This window comes from Phallusia mammillata, chromosome 4 (assembly GCF_965637545.1).
Source record: "Phallusia mammillata chromosome 4, kaPhaMamm4.hap1.1, whole genome shotgun sequence".
In the NCBI taxonomy this organism is placed as follows: domain Eukaryota; kingdom Metazoa; phylum Chordata; class Ascidiacea; order Phlebobranchia; family Ascidiidae; genus Phallusia; species Phallusia mammillata.
This window is the reverse complement of record NC_137255.1, coordinates 16,120,708-16,139,917: the sequence shown is the minus strand read 5'-3', so window position 1 is coordinate 16,139,917 and position 19,210 is coordinate 16,120,708. Positions and strand designations below refer to the sequence as shown.

At 40.6% G+C, this 19,210-nt stretch overlaps 2 protein-coding genes and 1 pseudogene across 3 annotated transcripts; 1 reads left to right on the top strand and 2 right to left on the bottom strand.

Annotated features, from left to right (window-relative positions):
- Positions 1–214: 214 nt before the first annotated feature.
- Positions 215–9,255, bottom strand: LOC145223285 (uncharacterized; annotated as a pseudogene). The gene is made up of 11 exons (XR_013859435.1): positions 9,137–9,255; positions 8,583–8,741; positions 7,702–8,288; positions 6,722–6,891; positions 6,265–6,447; positions 4,718–4,851; positions 3,706–4,655; positions 3,467–3,642; positions 2,862–3,180; positions 2,360–2,524; positions 215–2,048 (listed from the first exon to the last, which is right to left on the bottom strand). The product of XR_013859435.1 is annotated as an uncharacterized LOC145223285 (transcript).
- Positions 9,256–11,500: 2,245 nt separating this feature from the next.
- On the bottom strand, positions 11,501–12,332 carry LOC145223522 (uncharacterized). The gene is made up of 2 exons (XM_080089931.1): positions 11,570–12,332; positions 11,501–11,511 (listed from the first exon to the last, which is right to left on the bottom strand). Exons 1-2 carry the CDS (start codon positions 12,330–12,332, stop codon positions 11,501–11,503), a joined length of 774 nt encoding a protein of 257 aa, XP_079946057.1.
- Positions 12,333–13,276: 944 nt separating this feature from the next.
- LOC145223521 (uncharacterized) lies at positions 13,277–19,018 on the top strand. Its single transcript, XM_080089930.1, has one exon. The coding sequence runs from the start codon at positions 13,277–13,279 to the stop codon at positions 19,016–19,018; it is 5,742 nt and encodes a 1,913-aa protein (XP_079946056.1).
- Positions 19,019–19,210: the final 192 nt, after the last annotated feature.

Here is a 19,210-nt window from a genome sequence, read left to right as displayed (position 1 = left end):
TCTGTGCCTTTACAGTGCAACAACCTATGTCAGATTCATCCCACTCTAATCGAAAAACGCCTAAGAAACACATTCTTTTGTTTTGACAGTATGTTGTATAGTCAATGATGTAATTAACTAGAGTTCACAGAGTTATTTTTAAACCATGCTTATGTTACCCTAAACCAAACAATGTCATAGTTTAGCTCTGCATAACAAACAAAACAAGACACAATTTTAGAGTACACATTATCTAAATGCGTTTATTGAGTATTGAGCAAAAGACATTTCTAAACGATTCCGAAAATTATTATTGCTTACATGATCTCCAACTGCAACAATGACATATGTACAACAAAGCAGTGGGCAAAATTATTTCAAGTGTGATTAAAAATTTGATCTGGTGAAAATAACAGCAGTGTGTGAGGCACAAAATGAGATGTACACTAATAAAATACACAAATACAGATGGCACAATTACTTGAAAATACTGCAATACTGCCAAGTGTAACCATTTTTCAGTGTTGTGGCAGAGCAAGTTACAACACTGTTGAAATCGACAGATGAATGTTGGTCAGCTCTTGTGTATAATACTAGCAACAGTAACAACTAACAAGCTTGACAAAAGTCGTCATGGGAAAGTGGTATAGCACCACTGGTCATTTTACAGTAAAATGCCAACAGACCACAAGTTTGAAACTGCAATTTTAAATAGGGCAGTGCAAGTCTCACACAAATTACAGAAGTTAAAAATACAAATGTAATAAAAACACCACCGAGATTAGATAAAAAGTGCAACAATAATGACATGACACAATCCTCCACTATTGTTTACTTTATTTTTGTTTCAGATTATTTTGTTCAAACTAAAAAACAGCAACAGCACCAAATGAATGTTGACATCAAGCATTGAGGCAAAAAAGTCAGAAATGTATTTGGTAGTAGATTAACAGTGAACAAGTATTAAAATGAAGACATATGTACAACACTTCTCGCAAATCTTTGGGTACAAAAATTGCAGACAGTGTCATACAAAGCAACTGACTTTTTGGTTGTACTGTGAAAGCGGTGATAATAGGTTTGTACTAAAAATGCAGCACCACACTTCGAGGCAAAACAGTCACTTGAAGGAAACGGCAAGCAAAAGTATTTGGTCATCACTCATGACTTGTTCACTATGACAAATGTTTGTCATAAAATTCCTTCTTTTCTTGGCAATGTCAGGTACAACAACTACACAAAAGCAGTCTACGTGTTTGCTACAAATAATAAAAAGTCAGCTACTGCTAAAAACTAGGTAGTGATGGAGTAACTAAAAAGGTAAGGTTTGTACAAAACAGCATACAGAAATTCATGCAGCACAATAATTTGTGTACAGTACAATGCAATAAAACCACCACATGATCTTGTCAGGGGCAGCTCACTTAGGTAGGTACTAACGAATGTGTGGGCAAATTCACAACCGAGTGCATGGTGGATTGGAAGGTTTGCTCCTTGTTAAACATCTGCTGTATGTCAGGGCTACACTGATCTGGCAATTCTTTGCTGTTTATTATCCCACTTCCATGTGGCGAGTTTTCAAAAGACATTCTCTTTGCACGCTTTCTCCTTGATGCCATTAGACGCTTTGGTCTGTTTGTGTGACGTTTGCTGACATGGGCCATCAGCAAGAGGTTGGATGAAAAACTGTGACCACAAAGAAGGCAAAGATGACGGCGTGTCGTGCTATGATGCACAATTGCAATGTGACTTTTCAACAGGCCCAGGCTGGAAAACTGTCGTCCAGGGCAATGCTGGCATTTGTAACGAAGCAACCGCTGTTTAAGCTTACTAAAGTTGCAGCTTATGTTATACAGTTTGTAAGATTTTCTGGAGTTGGGAGCCTTTGTGTTTTCATCCGAAAGTCTTCCAAGTGATTTCCTTTTGTCGCTTACAATGAAGTTGCTGTTATCAGTAGATGTTTCACTCAGAAGCTTCTCTAAATGTGATTTTTGTTGCTTATTATTCCCAGTTGACAGGTTCTGTTCAAATAATGTTGCATTGGAATTTGGTCCAGCTTCTTGGTATGTCTGCAAAGATTAGAACATAATATTTAGGGTTGCTAGTACAAGTTGCTTAACATGACTGTATAGTAATGTATATGTGAAAAAACAATATTGAAGCCATGCTAGATCTCAAAATAGTTGGTAAAAACATATTGTTTGTGTTTTTGCAAGGCTGTGGTGTAAAGAAACTCTATGTGATACACATATTATGAAGATTACTAAGGCAACTGGTTAAAAATAGATCAGTAAAACAGTACAGGAATATATTCAGCCATCCATTTCAATTTTGAACAAAAAGCTTTAGCAGAAAAGCTTATAGTTTGCAAGAAACCAACCGAATAGGTAGAGATACTTCCAGAAGGCAAGTTTCCATTGAAATTTGTGTCATGCAGAGTTGAGGTAGTGGCATTAGCTCCATAGTCAGCCATGCTAGTAGGATGAACACTGTACATGCCATGGCAATTTGTGTACGGTACAGGAATTTGCTGAGCACCATTGTCCTGTGTTATTCATTTGGGTTAGTGCAATAAAAGAAAGCAATTATATTTTTAAGTGCTGGTGTATTAATCATTGGTTTGTATTTTTTAGAGTACCTAGGAGCAAGCATGCAACAGGGATAAGAGAAGATTTAGGGATAACATGCTGAAACTAAATTTCAAACTTTTTGGTAAATTTGTCACTTGGAGACCTTTCAAAGTAGATTCATGCAAGCCACCTTAACCGCATGGTCCACGACAAGTAAAATTAGTGTTAAAACCAAAAATATATTGTTCAAACATTTATTTAAACCAACATCCTGCACTATGAAACCAAATGTAAACCAGAAGATTTTTTTACCATTTTGTTCTTGGTAAACCTCTTTCTTCTATTCTTTGGGGATATTGATTGACCAAACTCATTATATGGTTTAGCATCAAGATTGCTTTTGTTAAAGCCATCAGGTCTTTCAAAAAGGTGACTATACTTGCGGACAAGCTTTTCAGACTGTTCGTTATTTTTAGCGAAGTGCTTCCTCTGCATGTGGCCGCGCAGATGATGGGCAGTGAGACATTTCTTGCCACATTCTGGGCAATTGCAAGGATTGAGATGTGAAGTGTCTGAAGTTTGTACCTTGGAATCAACATGCGATCTCATGTGACGTTGCAAGTAGCACAATCTAAAAAAACATAGTAGAGTTTATTGTGGTGACAATTTCAATGTCAGATTCTGTTTTTATATAATCAGTAACATGCAAATTGCTGTGGTTTTATCCTACAATATCATCATTTGCAGCAAGATGTAATTACTGCTCCATTGCTTACATAAGTACTAAACTACTGATACATTAGCGATTCTCTAAGGCAGACCATAGTGCACCAAGTGCCATTTGGTCCATAAAAGACAAATCAGAAAGTTATCAAACCAACTTAAAAATGCAAGAATAAAAAAGGTCAGCACTGTACCTGTCAAAAGTGGAATCACAGTCTCTGCATTGAAATGGTCTCTCGCGAAGATGCACAAAGCGAATGTGTCGTTTTACATTGCCAGCCTGGGCAAATCGCTTGTTACAGATGCAACATTCATGAGGATTTGCACTTAGATGAATAGACTCCACATGCTGCATAAGATTGTCAATTCCCTAAAAATTAAAACAAGAATGAAACATCTGTGTAATACAAACTGTAAAAACATTTCAGCTTACTTCATATATTTCATGACACACTGTGCAGGTGAATTTTCCACTATTATTCGATGCATCAGTCTTGACAATCATTCCATTTGTAGACAACTCATCACTTTCACCATTGACTAATGCACTTTTCTTTTTCTTTGGCCTACCCCGTCGAGCCAAGGCTGCTGCATTGGCAACACTTCCATCAGGAAGTGGATACTGTAAATGTGTGGCACCAGCTTCATCTTGATGCAGAGATGTTGCATTTATATCCACTGCCAAAGGTTGCCCCACACCTTGGGAGTCTTGTTTTAGCTGGGTTGAGGAGATTTCAGAAAATGGTACTGCAGGCCCGGCAACAAACATTGATTGGCTGCTTGGTGGAGTTGCCATGTTTTTTGGTCCAGGGTTAGTTTGGTTAAGCTGCACAGCACTAGGATAGTGAAAATTTGGCATCGGAAGATTGGACTGAAACACTGACAAGCTGGTTGGTACATATTCACTTGAATTATATGACAGATCATCATATGAAAACTCTGACAAGGTTTTCATGGCCATTGAAAATGCTTCAGACACAGAACTAATTTCCTGCTCTTCCGATTTGGTAATTGGAGCCTGAAGCTTTGCAGTGTAGGAAACACTATTTGCATGAGTGTCAGATGACAAATAACTGTTAACTGATGTGACTGGCAATGGGGCATTGGAAGCAACTTGCCCCGCATCGGAAGCAGGCTGTTGATAAGGATCAGTTGCACATTCAAGCATTGTCTTCATACTGTTACGGTCTGGTTGTTGGTAAACCGGCTGTGGCAAATTCATGGGCTTTTGGTCAACTAAATGCTGTTGTGGCATTTCTTTTGACATTCTCTGAATACTTGTTGGTACAGCATTGGGTTTTGTTGCAAACTGTCTTTCATGGTCAAGTGGCATGTTGGTTTTGTTGACCATTGGTGATTGAATAACTGTAGGCTCTGTCATCACTATTAAATACATTTTATTAAAGTAAGCACAAAAACAGTGTTGAGCAGATCCAAAAGCTTACCTGGTGTACTGTTTTCGATGGCTGGGGTTACAGAACTTGAAGCATGGGCCCGACACATATGCTCTTTCAGGCTTTCATTTGAAATAAAGGATTGCTCACAGATGGCACAACTCAAAATATTCTTTGCATTTTCTCTGTACAAAACCAACAAACGCTGTTTAAAAGGGCAGCTTAGTTAGCATGCTAAAGATAGACACAGATCGAAAAGAAAAAACTGGGATCATGCACCTGTCATGTGAAATATTTAGAAACATATAAACATAACAACATCTCAACCATCAGCTGGTATGCATATCCCACTGGCAAGCTGGTTCTCAAAATCTAAACCCTGGTGTTTGCCAACTTGATCTTGTTCACTACTTTAAATTGTAAGTCCTTTTTGTTGCAGTGCTTCAAACTTCTACTGGGAAATAGTACTTTACTATTAGTACTTGACTTAGCTGCTGTCGTAAGTGCTATTGAAGTCACACAGTGATGTGCACCACTCATTACACAATTTTCCAATTCACCACATTAAATATGCATGACACACAGTCAAGAAGTAATTTCACAGAATGCTGGAGTTAATCAGATGGCTTCATATGAGCAAAACAGTTCTTCAGTATCGGACTTGAGTCTTGACACAACATAGAATATGGCCATATTATTTACAAAAAAGCCTCCTGGACATACTGGTACTGACTCCTGATGTATGCTCTACATAACTGAAGATGACTGATGAAATGAATATATCAATAAATCACAAGCTTGTGCATGGCAGATTTTTTAGCAGAGGAAGCATCATGAATTATTTAAAAACCCATCACTGATCACTAAAGGCAAGATGGAAATTTTTACTACCAAAGAGATGTATATTCATGTTGCGTCAGATTAATCTGTCAAATGTTGTTTCAACATTTCCTGAACTGACTGTATAAGTCAACAAAAACAACTGTTGTATTTCTGAAACCTTTTTCACATCTTTTTACCTAAGAGAAATTTGACCTACTTTGGGGTTAAGTATGAGTAAATGTACATTATTAGCTATCTGTTACCAGCATTCTAAAGAAACTGGCTGATTTTTTTGACCAGAGGGAATAAATTTTAACATTCTTAATTTGAATAATTAGACATGTTTTAAAAAATGAAAAAGTATAGGTTTATTTTGTTATATTTAGTCATACCTTTTACAGTCTAAACCAGTGGTTCTCAAACTCGGTTTTCAGGGCCGCATGCGGCTCCCAACTACTTATTTTGCGGCTCACACCAGACCTCAGAAAACCACCAAAGATTTCTATTTTAGCTTTCAAAGTAATAATCTATAGTGATTTTCTCAAGGTTTCATTTTTTTGCGACTCCCTACACACTTAAAAAAATACCATTTGGCCCTGACAATAAAAAAGTTTGAGAACCACTGGTCTAAACCTCTGCCTCGGTACACAAAGCACTGATTTGATTCTACTAAACGCTTTGCTTTAACCCCAAACCTGACAATTAGCACTGGTATTACACTACTGGGCTATAATAAAAATACAGACAGGTCATAAATATTACTGACACAAACATACCCGTGAAGTTTTTTGATGTGTCGCTTGAGATTCTTTTCAGAAGATACAGTCTTGTGACAAATTTCACATTGAAATGTTTTGCTGCTCTTATTGATATTTTTCATGTATTCTGCATCTTGTGCCAGATGAAGAGACACTGCATGGCCTTCAAGTTCAGTAATGCTTCTGTATCTTAGTTCACATCTGATTAAAAAAAACATTACATCACCAATACTCACCCAGCCCATACACATGTATGACCTAAAACATTTATTAGAAAAAAGCATACATGATAGACTATATAATTTAACAGATAAAGACCACTGCTAAAAAATGGTTTGTGAGTAAAAGTAGTGTGTGTGTGTGGTAGAAAAACATCAGGAAATGTAAAGTAAATATTGTTTGAAGGATAACTTCAATATTTACATACAAGACAACTGTAGTGGACACAACAAAACTAGAAAACATGTATGTGTACCTTACACACAAGTGGCCCTTGGTGGAAATGCCTGGATGGGATGCTTGGCAGTGACGTGTCAAAGTATTTACTGAAGCGAATCCCTTGGAGCACTCTCCACACTGATACGGGTGTTCACGATCATGGACAGACAGAAGATGCCTCTTCAAGTGATCTCCTCTTTTGAAAACCTAACATTCCAACAAAACATTACAAATTGGCCACTCAGAAACTGGAATTGTAAAATTAAACCCAATACAAGAAAGTCTAAAAGGTTGGTGTAGGGCAGTGGTTCTCAAAGTATGGGTCGCGACCCAAACATGGGTTGCGCTATGGTGATTCAGTTCTGCCCAAACGAACTTTTTTCATTTCATTTTTAAAGTATTTTTAATTCTCCATCATGACTGAATTATTGCATCATTATTGCTTCATCTCAGTAACTTGGAGTATTGCATCATAAGTGGTTTTCTGAAAGTTTCGATGGCAGAGTATAGCCATAGCCAAGTACAGCCTCACTCAACCACGTTGTACAGTAAAATAAACCAACCATTACTGCTTACATACAATAGCCTTCCAATTTTACTGTTATGCACATGGTGATTGTAACGTCATAGCACGGGAAATAATAGGACAAGTTAATCATGCGAAACTGAACTTGGAGATGTAACAGTTAGCGTTCAAGGATGAGTTAGTATTCGTACAAGGAAAAAAATACATTTTTTGTTGTTTGAGACTTGGGTCGTAAGATGCACATAAAGTTCAGATTTGGGTCGCGCTCAAAAAAGTTTGAGAACCACTGGTGTAGGGGATAAACTATTTTCGAATCGTTAAAACATCGTTTTAAAATTTCTACAACTAAATGCATTCATAACATACAAGCTCTCTGGCAGTAGTATATGTACATTTTCTGACAAAAAAGCAGTGATGTTAACCTGGTTTGCGATAGTTTTCAATCAGGAAATTAAAATATATACAAAATCCTAGTACACCACAGAGCATACCTTTGAACACTTTGGACATGGATATGATCTCTTGTTGGGTGTTGGCTGTGACACACTGCTATCCCCCTCTGCACTACTCGAAGTATTCTGATTTTCACTGAATGAACTTGGAGATTGCAGTGAATTCATACCACTCGTTGGAAACGATGTCCCATACTGATTATTATTTGGCCATGGTCCATTAATACAATGCCCACCGACCATCGAACCGGGTGGTAATGCAGAAGCCATTTTTGGTGAGTTAAATGGAGGATGGGGAGCTTGGTTTAACATGTGGTTATTGTTTGTATTTTGTGTTGCTTGATAATGCATTGCTGGTTGTTCATTTTGCACTTGATAGGGTGTTTCTCGTCGCAGTTGGACTTCACTTGGATTAGGATATTGCGATGTTGCAGGGTAAAGTGGGCGCTGTGGAGTCATCGTGTTGTGGTCTTGGGCACTAATAGGAGGCCTTACATGATTCATAGGTGGCAAAGGTGGCTGTGAATACACCTGGTTTTGGTAATAAGCACCACTATTAGGATACTGGGGTTGACCATTTGATTGATTGATGTTAGGCATTGAGGGTGGTGGTCCTCCGGTAGATGCTAAAAATCAAAATTCATATTATGATGATATTCATTTATTTATGACATAAATCTATGTTTAGTGTTCTAAATTAACATTCCTTTCACAATTTGTTTTTTAGTTGTTTAACAATTCTGCAGATAAGTTTCACATAATGGCATGTGTCTCCTTTTCATTTAAGATTCATGACAAAATTTAAGTTGACAGCGTCGTCCTGTTTGTTAGGACAACATGGGGCTGCTCAAATCTTTTAAATGTTTCAAAAATCGAAAAAAATACACATTTTTACAAAATATAATTGAAATATCACTTACAATAGGCATGTCTGTAAGGACTGGATTGGTATTGTTCTGTTGGATAATAGGTTAACGGATTTGGGTCACCAAGATTCATTTTGACATCTAGTTTGTTTTTTGCACTGATGTCATGCCTCAAAGAGGATATCATATTATAGAAACCACAGAACAGAAAACCTGAAACATAAAAAAACTTTAATTTATTTTTGCAATAAAATTCAGACTTAGCTTTATGTTACTCATGCTTAGTTTAATTTTTTGCCAATATTTTCAGTTTTGCTGGACTCGTATCACAGTTTTGGACTGTACTCATTAAAGTGGTTTATGGTTAAGATTTGGTATTCTGCACGGCATATAAATAATGAGTAGCAATGTAAAATTTAGTCACATTAAAATCGGACCACATTTCATGTCAAGTTGTCAAGTGTCAACCAACATTTACAAAAGGAAAAAAAATGATCGACCACAATTTTACGGCGAATTACCTTACAGTTCTGTTGCTCATCAATATAAACTCAGTACTTGGTTTCTAATAGTTTTATTGTAGTGGTAAAACATTATTAGTTTCGCACCTGAGATAACTCTAAAAAATCCAACAACCCGATCGCTTTGGCTTTTGTTTGTACGCGCACGTCGCGGTCCGCTTTATCAATTTACAAGGTCGCTGTGGTAGCATTTGTTTCAACTTAAATTTAACTTATTTATCTCTGATCTTATCGTTTGGTTACCTTTGAATTACTAGAAAAATCGGAACTACAAACTGAAAAAACATTACACACGTCAGAAAAATAGGCAATTTCCAAATTAAAAATATATCTCTAGCGAATCGTTTAAATCAGTGTGGCTGACGGAAGTAAATAAAATTGTAATAATAGGAATAAAACTTAGTGTATTTATAACTTGCTTGTTAAACAGTATTGTAAGTAGAACAAAACCAAACCGTAGACATATAACAAAGTAACTTATTATGCATTCTTCACAAATATGTATAATTTCACCCTGCATGTCGTACCCCCTGCTTTGGTGCTTCGTACCTCCAAGGGGTACACGTACCCCTGGTTAAGAACCCCTGGTTTAAACCAGTTCACTGGTTCTTAAACCTTCCTGTGAACGGTATACATGTGCATCTAGCCTGGTACCATTCGTATAACCTTTGCTGATCCTCTGTTTATTGAAATTTTTTAAAATTTGACAATTTATGATGGTAATTTTTGTTATGATTTGTTTTACATGATATTTAAACAGAAAACAGTCAAGTTTGTAAATAGCCCTTTGTTATGCAGCACAACGTATTGATGTGTACAACAATGGTCTACTAACAATGGAATTTATTTTCTGTTTGTCAGATGTTCAACTTAAACTTTGCGATTTGCGATTTTAAACGATATTAAAAACACATATACTACGTTTGAACCGAGATGTGTTGCAATAATCTTTTCGAGTTGTAATAATACATGTTTTAATCTTACCATCATGTCATTAAACATTCCCCCGCAAAATAAACTACAGTTTTTGATTGTCCGCGACAAAGCACAATTTGAAGATAGTATTTTCATACTATGGTTGGATCATAGATATGCCTACTACATAGTGTATGTAGCAGGGGCGAAAATCCATTAAAATTGTTAGGGGGGACCTATGACTGCTGTGAGTAGATGACGTCACCTCGATTGGGGAAGTCATGACGTCACCAAACAGATTTTATTTGACAACAGATAATACGTTGCCTCGAAACCTTTGCAGTAAACTCCAGGAGGAAAAAAGAAAACAGATTTTAAGTTTTAACATTTTTGTGTATTGTAAACAAACAACAAACGAAAAAATCTATGACACATAATCAGTTTTGTTGTCAAATATGTCCAAACATGTTTCGACGAATTTCCGAAACAGCAACAAACTCTTTAGTGATTTCTTCAACCGGTATTTGATCGAGTAAATCTGAATGCACGTGACAAACAGCTAGATGATTTAAGCGAACCTGGGTAGTCGTGCTTCTCAGCCAAGTTTTTAGACGCCGAAGTGTTGAAAAACTTCGCTCGCATTCACAAGAGCTAACAGGGCACACCAAAAGCAATTTGAGCAAAATAAACACCTGCGTGAATAACTGGCGTAGCTCGGAACTCATAGCGCGATAAGCTAACTTCGCTTCATTTACAGAACTTGCCCCCGTGTGCTGCTTAAACATCGGCAACTGTACAGATAGTTGAGTTACATTCAATTCGGGATATTTTGAAATTAAATCTAAATTTGTTGCTGTGCCCTTCATTATCATACTTTCGATTTCCAAATATGTTTGGAAGCTTGAGTTGCGGACATCATACCTTTTCTGCAAACACCCAAGTAAACAGTCAATAAACTCCACGTACAAAATTCTGTAATGATCTTTGGCACATTCGGCGTTGAAGTGCGGTGAGAATCCAGCGAAACGCGGTGTCGGCTGCCGACGGCGTGGCACAGAAATTTCATCAAACCCCAAATTCGCTGATATCTTTGTTGCTTCGTCAAAGGTTCGTGTACATTATAGGGTCACGAAATACTTGTATCTGCTATGCTGTTGTCGCTACAGCCTCTATTGAACCTGCATAACATACAAACCTAACCATCCTGTGACTAAAAATTGGTACAATTTACTACCTGATAAATTTGAAGAAGATGCCTGCATCGAGCTGTTTAGTTGTTCCAGCAGAGCTGTTGGTTTTTTAACAAGGTATAAAGCTAAGAATGTTTCGGTTTTCTCGAAACGATTCAAAAGAGCATTGGCTTTGGTGGCAGAATCTGTACTCCCCTCCGACATGCTGCGAAGACTTTCAGTTACAGCAGAATAATTTTCCAATACCGATAAAATTGCCGACAATCGACAAAGCCAACGAGTTGGACAAAGCGGCCGAATCGATGCTTTTGTATTGATGAGCTCCCTACTACAAGCAACGACACTTTCAAACATAACCTGCAAACATTAATCATGATTTAATAATCACACAAAAAAACACATATAAAATAGTTACGTCGCATTACCTTAAACTTTCCAGATCTCTTAAATAACACGCCGAGTTCATGGACCCATTGGACTGCGTCCCTGAAAAACGGACAACTAGCAATTAATTCCTGCATAACCAAGTTTGCCAAGTGTGACTGGCAATGGAAATATGTAGCGAGTGGGTACTGACTGCTAATAACGGCTTGACACCCATTGTACTTCCCACTCATATTTGAGGCTCCGTCGTACGTTTGTGCACGTATTTGACCAGCAGATAGGGAAAATCGAGTCAGAACGTCTAAAATCATCCTTGCAATTGCATCTCCAGTTGTCTGCTGCATTTTGTGCAGACCCAGAAAATCTTCATGTACACATAGCTCCGAATCGACATGGCGGATGCAAACGGACTCCTGCTCACTTCCACAAATATCTTGTGTGCCGTCGACCATCACTGCGAACATTCCATTGGCTTTAATTTTAGACGCTAAAATTCGTAAAATAAAGTGACTGAACATTTGTGTCATTTCTTGCTGACCACGAAATGAGGTGAAGTTGGTTTTTCGCTGGAGGAACTCTTTTAACTCGGCACTATCTTCAGCACGAAGTTTTAGGAGTTGGTGGTAATTTCCTTCTCCCTCGTCATGGCCTCGGATAGCAAGACCTTGTCGCAACAAATATCGCAAAGACGTGAACAATTTTATCAGCGATCGCCTGGCGGCAGCTTGCTGTTCGTTAAAGCCTGTGTTTATTTGAAGTGCAACAGACTTCCGCTTTATGGCATCTAGTTGCATGGTGGCAAAAGTATGTGTTACAGCGAGAATTAATTGTTCCGCTTGGAAGTTCTCGTTTATTCGTGACGTATTGAAATATTCATCCGCGACAGAGCATGTGCTTTGAACGCCACGTTTTTGTGAGCTGCGTTAGTTGCTAGGTTTGCAGTCAATTTAAGTGAATTTATCCTAATTTCTTGTGACTATTTTGTTTATAGTGAAACTGTAAATGTTAAGAGCAATAGCTAAAATGCTGAATTGTCAGTTGTGGAACCTCTAGCCGCGTGCTAGTAAAGCCCTGGTTACCCAACAGTTGGTATGTTTTTGCTTGATTTGTGTTTAACTTGTGTTAATGTGTATTTTAACAGTAACTTGACTTGTTATGAGTAATTTGGAAGTAATCTAATGTAAAATATGACCGATTAATGTAGATTTAGTTTAAAACCTTGTGTGTACTGTTAAAACTGCTTATTGTTTGATGGTCGCTATGACGTCATAATGTGTACGTCTGGCTTATGTATGTTATTTGTGGTTACAGAAAAACCGTTGCCGTTGCTATTGACGTTGTCGTCTTGGTTTATTCGTCAGCGTTGCCTTTTATCGCCAAAAAAGAACATTCGTTGCAAATGCAAGAGTGGGTCGTCTTGGAGGACAGGCTGTAGGACGGGCGCGTTTTACAAAAAGGGTTATCTAGTGTGACGAACGGCGCAGGGCCAGGCTGCGCACCTAGCGGTCGTTACATTAAAGTTTTTCAACTTTGGAACACAAAGTGTTCAACCTACGGAAATCGTTGAAAAATAAAGTTTTTCAACTTACGGAAAAACTGATGAAAAATAAAGTTTTTCAACTGATTGAAAACAAAGTGTTCAATCTACGGAAGCCTCTGAAAAATAAAGTTTTTCAACTCGTTGAAAATAAAGTTTTTCAACTTCGAACTTTCTAACATCGTTGGTAGAGCTATCAAGATGGTTGAATCTCAACACACTCTTGACAATTTAGTTAAACGACTGAACTTGGCATATCAAGATGCAGAGGAAATTATGATTGATTCCTCGAATGTGCAACAGTTAAAAGAGAAGACTTCATCCATTGATGTTTTGTACGACGAATGTGTTGGCAAACACACAACACGACTGGATTTTGTAAAAAAGAAAAAAGATAGAAGAAAAATTAATGCTGCGCTCTCAAGTTTGCCAAGTGGCAAGCAAGAATTTGATGCGCGCACAGAAGAATGGTTAGAGGAAGTAAGGCGTTCCAAACCGCCTGAACACTCGAGCAAGGAACTGTCTGTCAGCGATTTTGGTTCTAGAAGTAGAATTGGTTCACATACAAGTTCGAGGTCGAGTTGCAGACGTACTGAGGCGCTGGTAAATAAGGAAGTCGCGCTGCTGGAAAAGGAGTTTCTGCAAAAAAGGATGGAAACAGAAAATCAGTTAAAACTTCTGGAAGCTGACCATAAAATAAAGGCTGCCACAGTGGCAGCTGAGTTATGGGAAAGAACGTCTTCATCGGGATCATGTTTCGCTGGATTTCAGCCAGAGAAGCAAGTTGAATTACCAGTCCTCTTCTCACCTGAGACCAAACCCGAAGTAGTAAAAGAGGAAAAGCAAGCATCAGACTCCAGCATTATTAACAGAAGCAGTTCAGAAGCGCAGGTAACGGACATTCCGTCCTCCTCGCGTTGCGAACCTAAACCAAAAACGGAAGCACTGAATCATGAGCCGGAGGTGAGTGACCTGTGTCGTGTTGCTGCAGTCTTAAAGGCAGGGATGGAGCTTCCCAGGCCACAGCTATTGTATTTTGATGGTGATCCGCTAATGTACACGCGTTTCATGATAAGCTTTGACGAAAATATTGGTCGGCGGGTAGACAGCGACAGTGTGAAGCTTAATTATCTGATCCAATACTGTCGAAAAGAAGCACATGCAATGATTGCCTTTTGCATTGGCCTTGACTCTCCGGAAGGTTACCGAAGGGCTCGAGAGTTGTTATTAGAGCGTTACGGACGTCCTATCATTATCGCACGTGCATACGTGGATAAGCTAAGTCACTGGCCTTATCTGAAATCCGATGATACTGACGGATTGATAGAGCTAGCACAGGCATTAGAAGAGTGTCTGGTGACCCTGACTCATCTGGGATACTTCGCAGACATCAACAATTTTGAAAATATGCTGAATATAATAAAGCGATTGCCGTTTGCACTGCAAAGTCAATGGAGAAGACATGCTGCTAAAATTGAAAGGAATGGGGAAGAGCCTCGTTTCTGTCACCTTGTTGAATTCGTTAAGAAAGAAGCGTACATTGGAACCACGATGTTTGGTCGAGTGTTGGGTCCTCGGAAGGACAGAGATACGCAGAAAAGGCGCAGCAAATCTCCTACGACGAGGACAAGAGCATCGACTCATGCGACATCGGTTGCTCCGGGAAACGAGCGTAAGGCTGAACCTAGAAGTCCTCAGAAGCAGGGATGTCCTTTGTGCAGTAAATCACACGACCTTGGCAATTGCGACGTGTTCAAACGGAAAACCTTCGTAGAGCGAAGAAAGTTTCTGCGTCAAGTTCGGCTGTGTGACAATTGCTTTGTAAAGGGTCATATAGCAAGAACATGTAGTTTACCAAACTCTTGCACCATCGGCGGATGCCGTGGAAAGCATCACAACCTTCTGCACTGGACAGAATGGAAGACTTCTTCAACTGCACCCGTACGCGAAGCGTCTACGCAGGCCTCAGAAGAGAAACCGTCATCATCAAATGCAACTGTCACCTGGACTTGCATGAGCACTCATGCAGAGAGTGTGTACCTTAACATAGTGCCGGTAAAGGTTACGGCCAGTAATGGTAGAAAGCTGGAAACTTACGCCTTTTTGGATCAAGGATCGACTACAACCTTGTGTGACAAACGACTGATCGAGCAGCTGGACGTCGGGGGGAGAAAGACAACGTACTCCTTGACCACTGTCAGTGATAGGTCACAGAGAAGAGAGGGTTTGGCCGTCGATTTAACGGTGGCGTCGCTCGACGGGAAGCAATCCGTACGATTAAACGACGTTTTGAGCGTGGACAGTTTGCCAGTCTCCCCAAACAGAATACCGGAAGGGTCGCTTTGGCGATGGCCTCACTTGCGAAATTTAGAGTTTCCTGTCTTGCCCCATGGGGAAGTCATGTTGCTGATTGGAGCGAACGTTCCCGAGGTGTTCTGGATAAATGATGAACGAAGAGGCGGAAGAAAGGAGCCAAGTGCCGTGCGTTCTATGCTCGGTTGGTCGCTTGTAGGTCCATGTCGTAGTAATGGTTCAAGAAGTTCACAGATACGGGTGAATTTTGTAACCTCGCAGGACGAAACGTTGCACCAACAGATAAAATGCATGTGGGAAAGCGACTTTGGCCAAACCGCGTTGTCACCCGGAACGACACTGTCGAAAGAAGACAGGTACGCATTGAAACAGATGGAAAGCTCAGTGAAGTGTCATGACGGACACTACCAACTGCGATTGCCGTGGAGACCAGGTGCTCCAAACTTGCCAAATAATCGTGCTATGGCAATGAAGCGTTTGTCATACTTGAAACGGCGATTGGAAACTGATTCGCAGCTGTATGAGAAGTACAAGCAAACGTTGGATACGTACTTGAACGAGGGATATGCCAGACGTTTGAAGTGCGACGACAAGGAGCCGGAAGATGGCGCTGTTTGGTACCTGCCGCATCACCCGGTTGTACACCCGCAGAAACCTGGAAAGGTGAGGGTCGTCTTTGACTGCGCCGCCAGATATCATAATATTTCGCTGAATGACCAGCTTTTGCAAGGCCCAGATTTGCTCAACAGTCTTTTTGGGACGCTTGTCCGATTTCGCCAGGAACCAGTTGCTTTTGTCGCCGATGTAGAAGCGATGTTTCACCAGGTAAAGGTTGATCCGATCGATGCATCTGCACTAAGATTCGTTTGGTGGCCTGAAGGCGATTTGTCGCGTGAACCCGTTGATTACCAGATGCTGGTGCACATATTTGGTGCAGCCTCGTCTCCTTGCTGTGCTGGGTACTGTTTGCAGAAAACTGCTGAAGATAACAAGGAGAAATTCAGTTCTGAAGCGGTTTCGACAGTGAAACAAAACTTCTACGTGGACGATTGTTTGAAGTCCGTAAGGAACGAAGACGATGCAATCAAATTGGCTGGAGAGTTGCGTGAATTGTTGCAGCTCGGAGGATTTCGGCTCAGAAAATGGGTGAGCAACAGCGAGCGTGTGTTGTCGTCAGTCCCAACCGAAGATAGATCTGTACAGTCCATTATATTAAATGTTGATGGAAAGCACATGGAACGTGTGCTTGGAGTGTTGTGGAATTTTCGCTCCGACGTGTTTGAATTTGACGTAAAGGTCAAAAAGAAGCCTGTAACGAGGAGAGGAATACTTTCCGTGGTCAGCTCCTTGTTCGATCCCCTGGGTTTCGTTGCGCCTGTAATATTACATGCGCGAAAGCTTTTGCAGGAGCTTTGCAAAGAAAATTATGGCTGGGATCAGGAAGTTCCACCGGATATAGAAAAGAGATGGAACACATGGATTTCTGAGCTTCCAGGTCTATCAGAAATTAAGATTAAAAGGTGTTTTCAGACCACTGGACTTGAAGTCAAGACGCACGAGCTGCATCATTTCGCAGATGCGTCTTCCTGTGGATACGGAACAGTCGCATACTTGCGAACAATGGATGAACAAGGCAATGTGCATTGTTCTTTTGTTACTGGAAAGGCCCGTCTTGCGCCTTTGAAGATGGTGTCTATTCCCAGATTGGAATTGACCGCAGCTACTCTTGCTGTCAAGATGGACCAAGTTTTAAGGCAGGAACTTGACTTGGATATCGGACGATCCGTGTTTTGGACTGATTCAACTGCAGTTCTCCAATCCATTTACAACGTAAATAAACGGTTTTGTACCTTTTTCGCCAACCGACTGGCGAAAATTGAGGAAGGATCCGACGCGTCGCAGTGGAAGCATGTTCCTACTGCATTAAACCCAGCTGATGACGCATCTCGTGGGTGTACTGTAAAGGCTTTTCTCCAAAACAAGCGTTGGTTCACCGGACCTTCGTTTTTAGGCAGCGATGAACGTCACTGGCCTACGAATCCCGTGAATACCAAAGATGTTCCCGAGGAATATTTAAACATGAAACCGAAGAAAATGTTGGCTGTGCATGTTGCAGAGGAGCAGTGTTTGTTTGATGATTTAATTTGTCGCTATTCTTCATGGAAGAAATTAAAGAAGGCAGTTGCTTGGCTCCAGCGATTCGTTGACTATCTGCGTTCTAAGAAGAACCAACACCTATCCAAAAGACTGACTGTCGCTGATCTTGAAAGTGCTGAGCTAGCGATTGTCAAATATGTTCAAGGAAGACAGTTTTCTGACGAAATAGAGGCATTGTGCAAGTGCGAAGACTTAGATCGCACCGGGAAGAAGAAAGTCATGAAGAAACTGCCATCAAAAGCTCTTCATAGACTCAATCCTGTTTTGATTGATGGTGTGTTGCGAGTGGGTGGCCGCCTGGAAAGGGCACCGATTCCCTTTGAAATTAAGCACCCGATGATTCTCCCAAACGCACATCACATTACTACTTTGATTATTCGCGAGACACACGCTAATGTTTGCCATTCCGGAATGTCGCACACTTGGGCAATTGTTCGTCAGAGATATTGGATTGTGCGAGGTGGTGTAGCGGTAAGAAGAATCCTTGGAAACTGTGTGTTCTGTCGAAGAAGAAATGCTTCAGTCTCGAAACAAATGATGGCCGACTTACCTGTTGAGCGCACGACTCCGGGTGAGCCACCGTTTTCGTCTGTGGGTGTGGATTACTTTGGACCCATACTCGTGAAACAAGGAAGAAGCGAAGTCAAACGATACGGTTGCATCTTCACGTGTATGACCGTGCGTGCTGTGCATTTGGAAGTAGCGCACTCGCTTTCTACTGACTCGTTTATTGACGCTTTCCGAAGGTTTATTGGAAGACGGGGAAAGCCCAGGCGCATTTTCAGTGATAATGGAACGAACTTCGTCGGCGCTGAGCGCATACTGCGCGAGTCTCTTGAAAAATGGAATCAAACTCACATCGAAGAACGTCTTCGCCAGTGGGGCGTTGACTGGTCATTTAACCCACCTGCCGCCAGTCACATGGGTGGCGTCTGGGAACGTCTAATTCGTTCGGTGCGCAAGATCTTGAATGTATTGTTGGGACAGCAAGTGCCTTCTGACGAGACGCTGAGTACGCTGCTTGTTGAGGTCGAGTTCATCCTAAACTCGAGGCCCTTGACTCCCATCAGTCTTGATCCTGCCGACAGAGAGCCTCTGACACCGAACCACCTGCTTTTGATTGGGCGACATGATATCTCGCCACCCGGAGTATTTGTGAAGGAAGACAACTACGTTCGACGACACTGGCGCCAGGTCCAGTACTTGGCCGACCAGTTTTGGGTCCGATGGACAAATGAGTACCTGCTGACGCTACAGACGCGTCAGAAATGGCAATTTCCCGAAGAGAACCTCGACGCTGGTGATCTGGTCCTGTTGGTCGACAACTCGGCACCACGAGGAAAATGGCTTACCGGAAGAATCGTAGAAACGTACCCGGATAAGTCCGGGTTTGTGCGAAGTGCTTTGGTTAAAACGCACGTTGGGTCGTTCAAACGACCGATCGCGAAATTGTGTTTGATTATGAAGGCTTAAAGTGTTGTGTTTGTTCGTTACGTTTTCCTTTCTCGCTGTTTGTGTGTTGTAAAGATGTTCTCATGGGTTCGCACATCGTCGGGGGGTATGTTACAGCGAGAATTAATTGTTCCGCTTGGAAGTTCTCGTTTATTCGTGACGTATTGAAATATTCATCCGCGACAGAGCATGTGCTTTGAACGCCACGTTTTT

Bases quoted from the DNA above. Each gene is read 5' to 3' on its own strand.
- LOC145223522 (XM_080089931.1), bottom strand. From the start codon at position 12,332: ATGCAACTAGATGCCATAAAGCGGAAGTCTGTTGCACTTCAAATAAAC.
- LOC145223521 (XM_080089930.1), top strand. From the start codon at position 13,277: ATGGTTGAATCTCAACACACTCTTGACAATTTAGTTAAACGACTGAAC.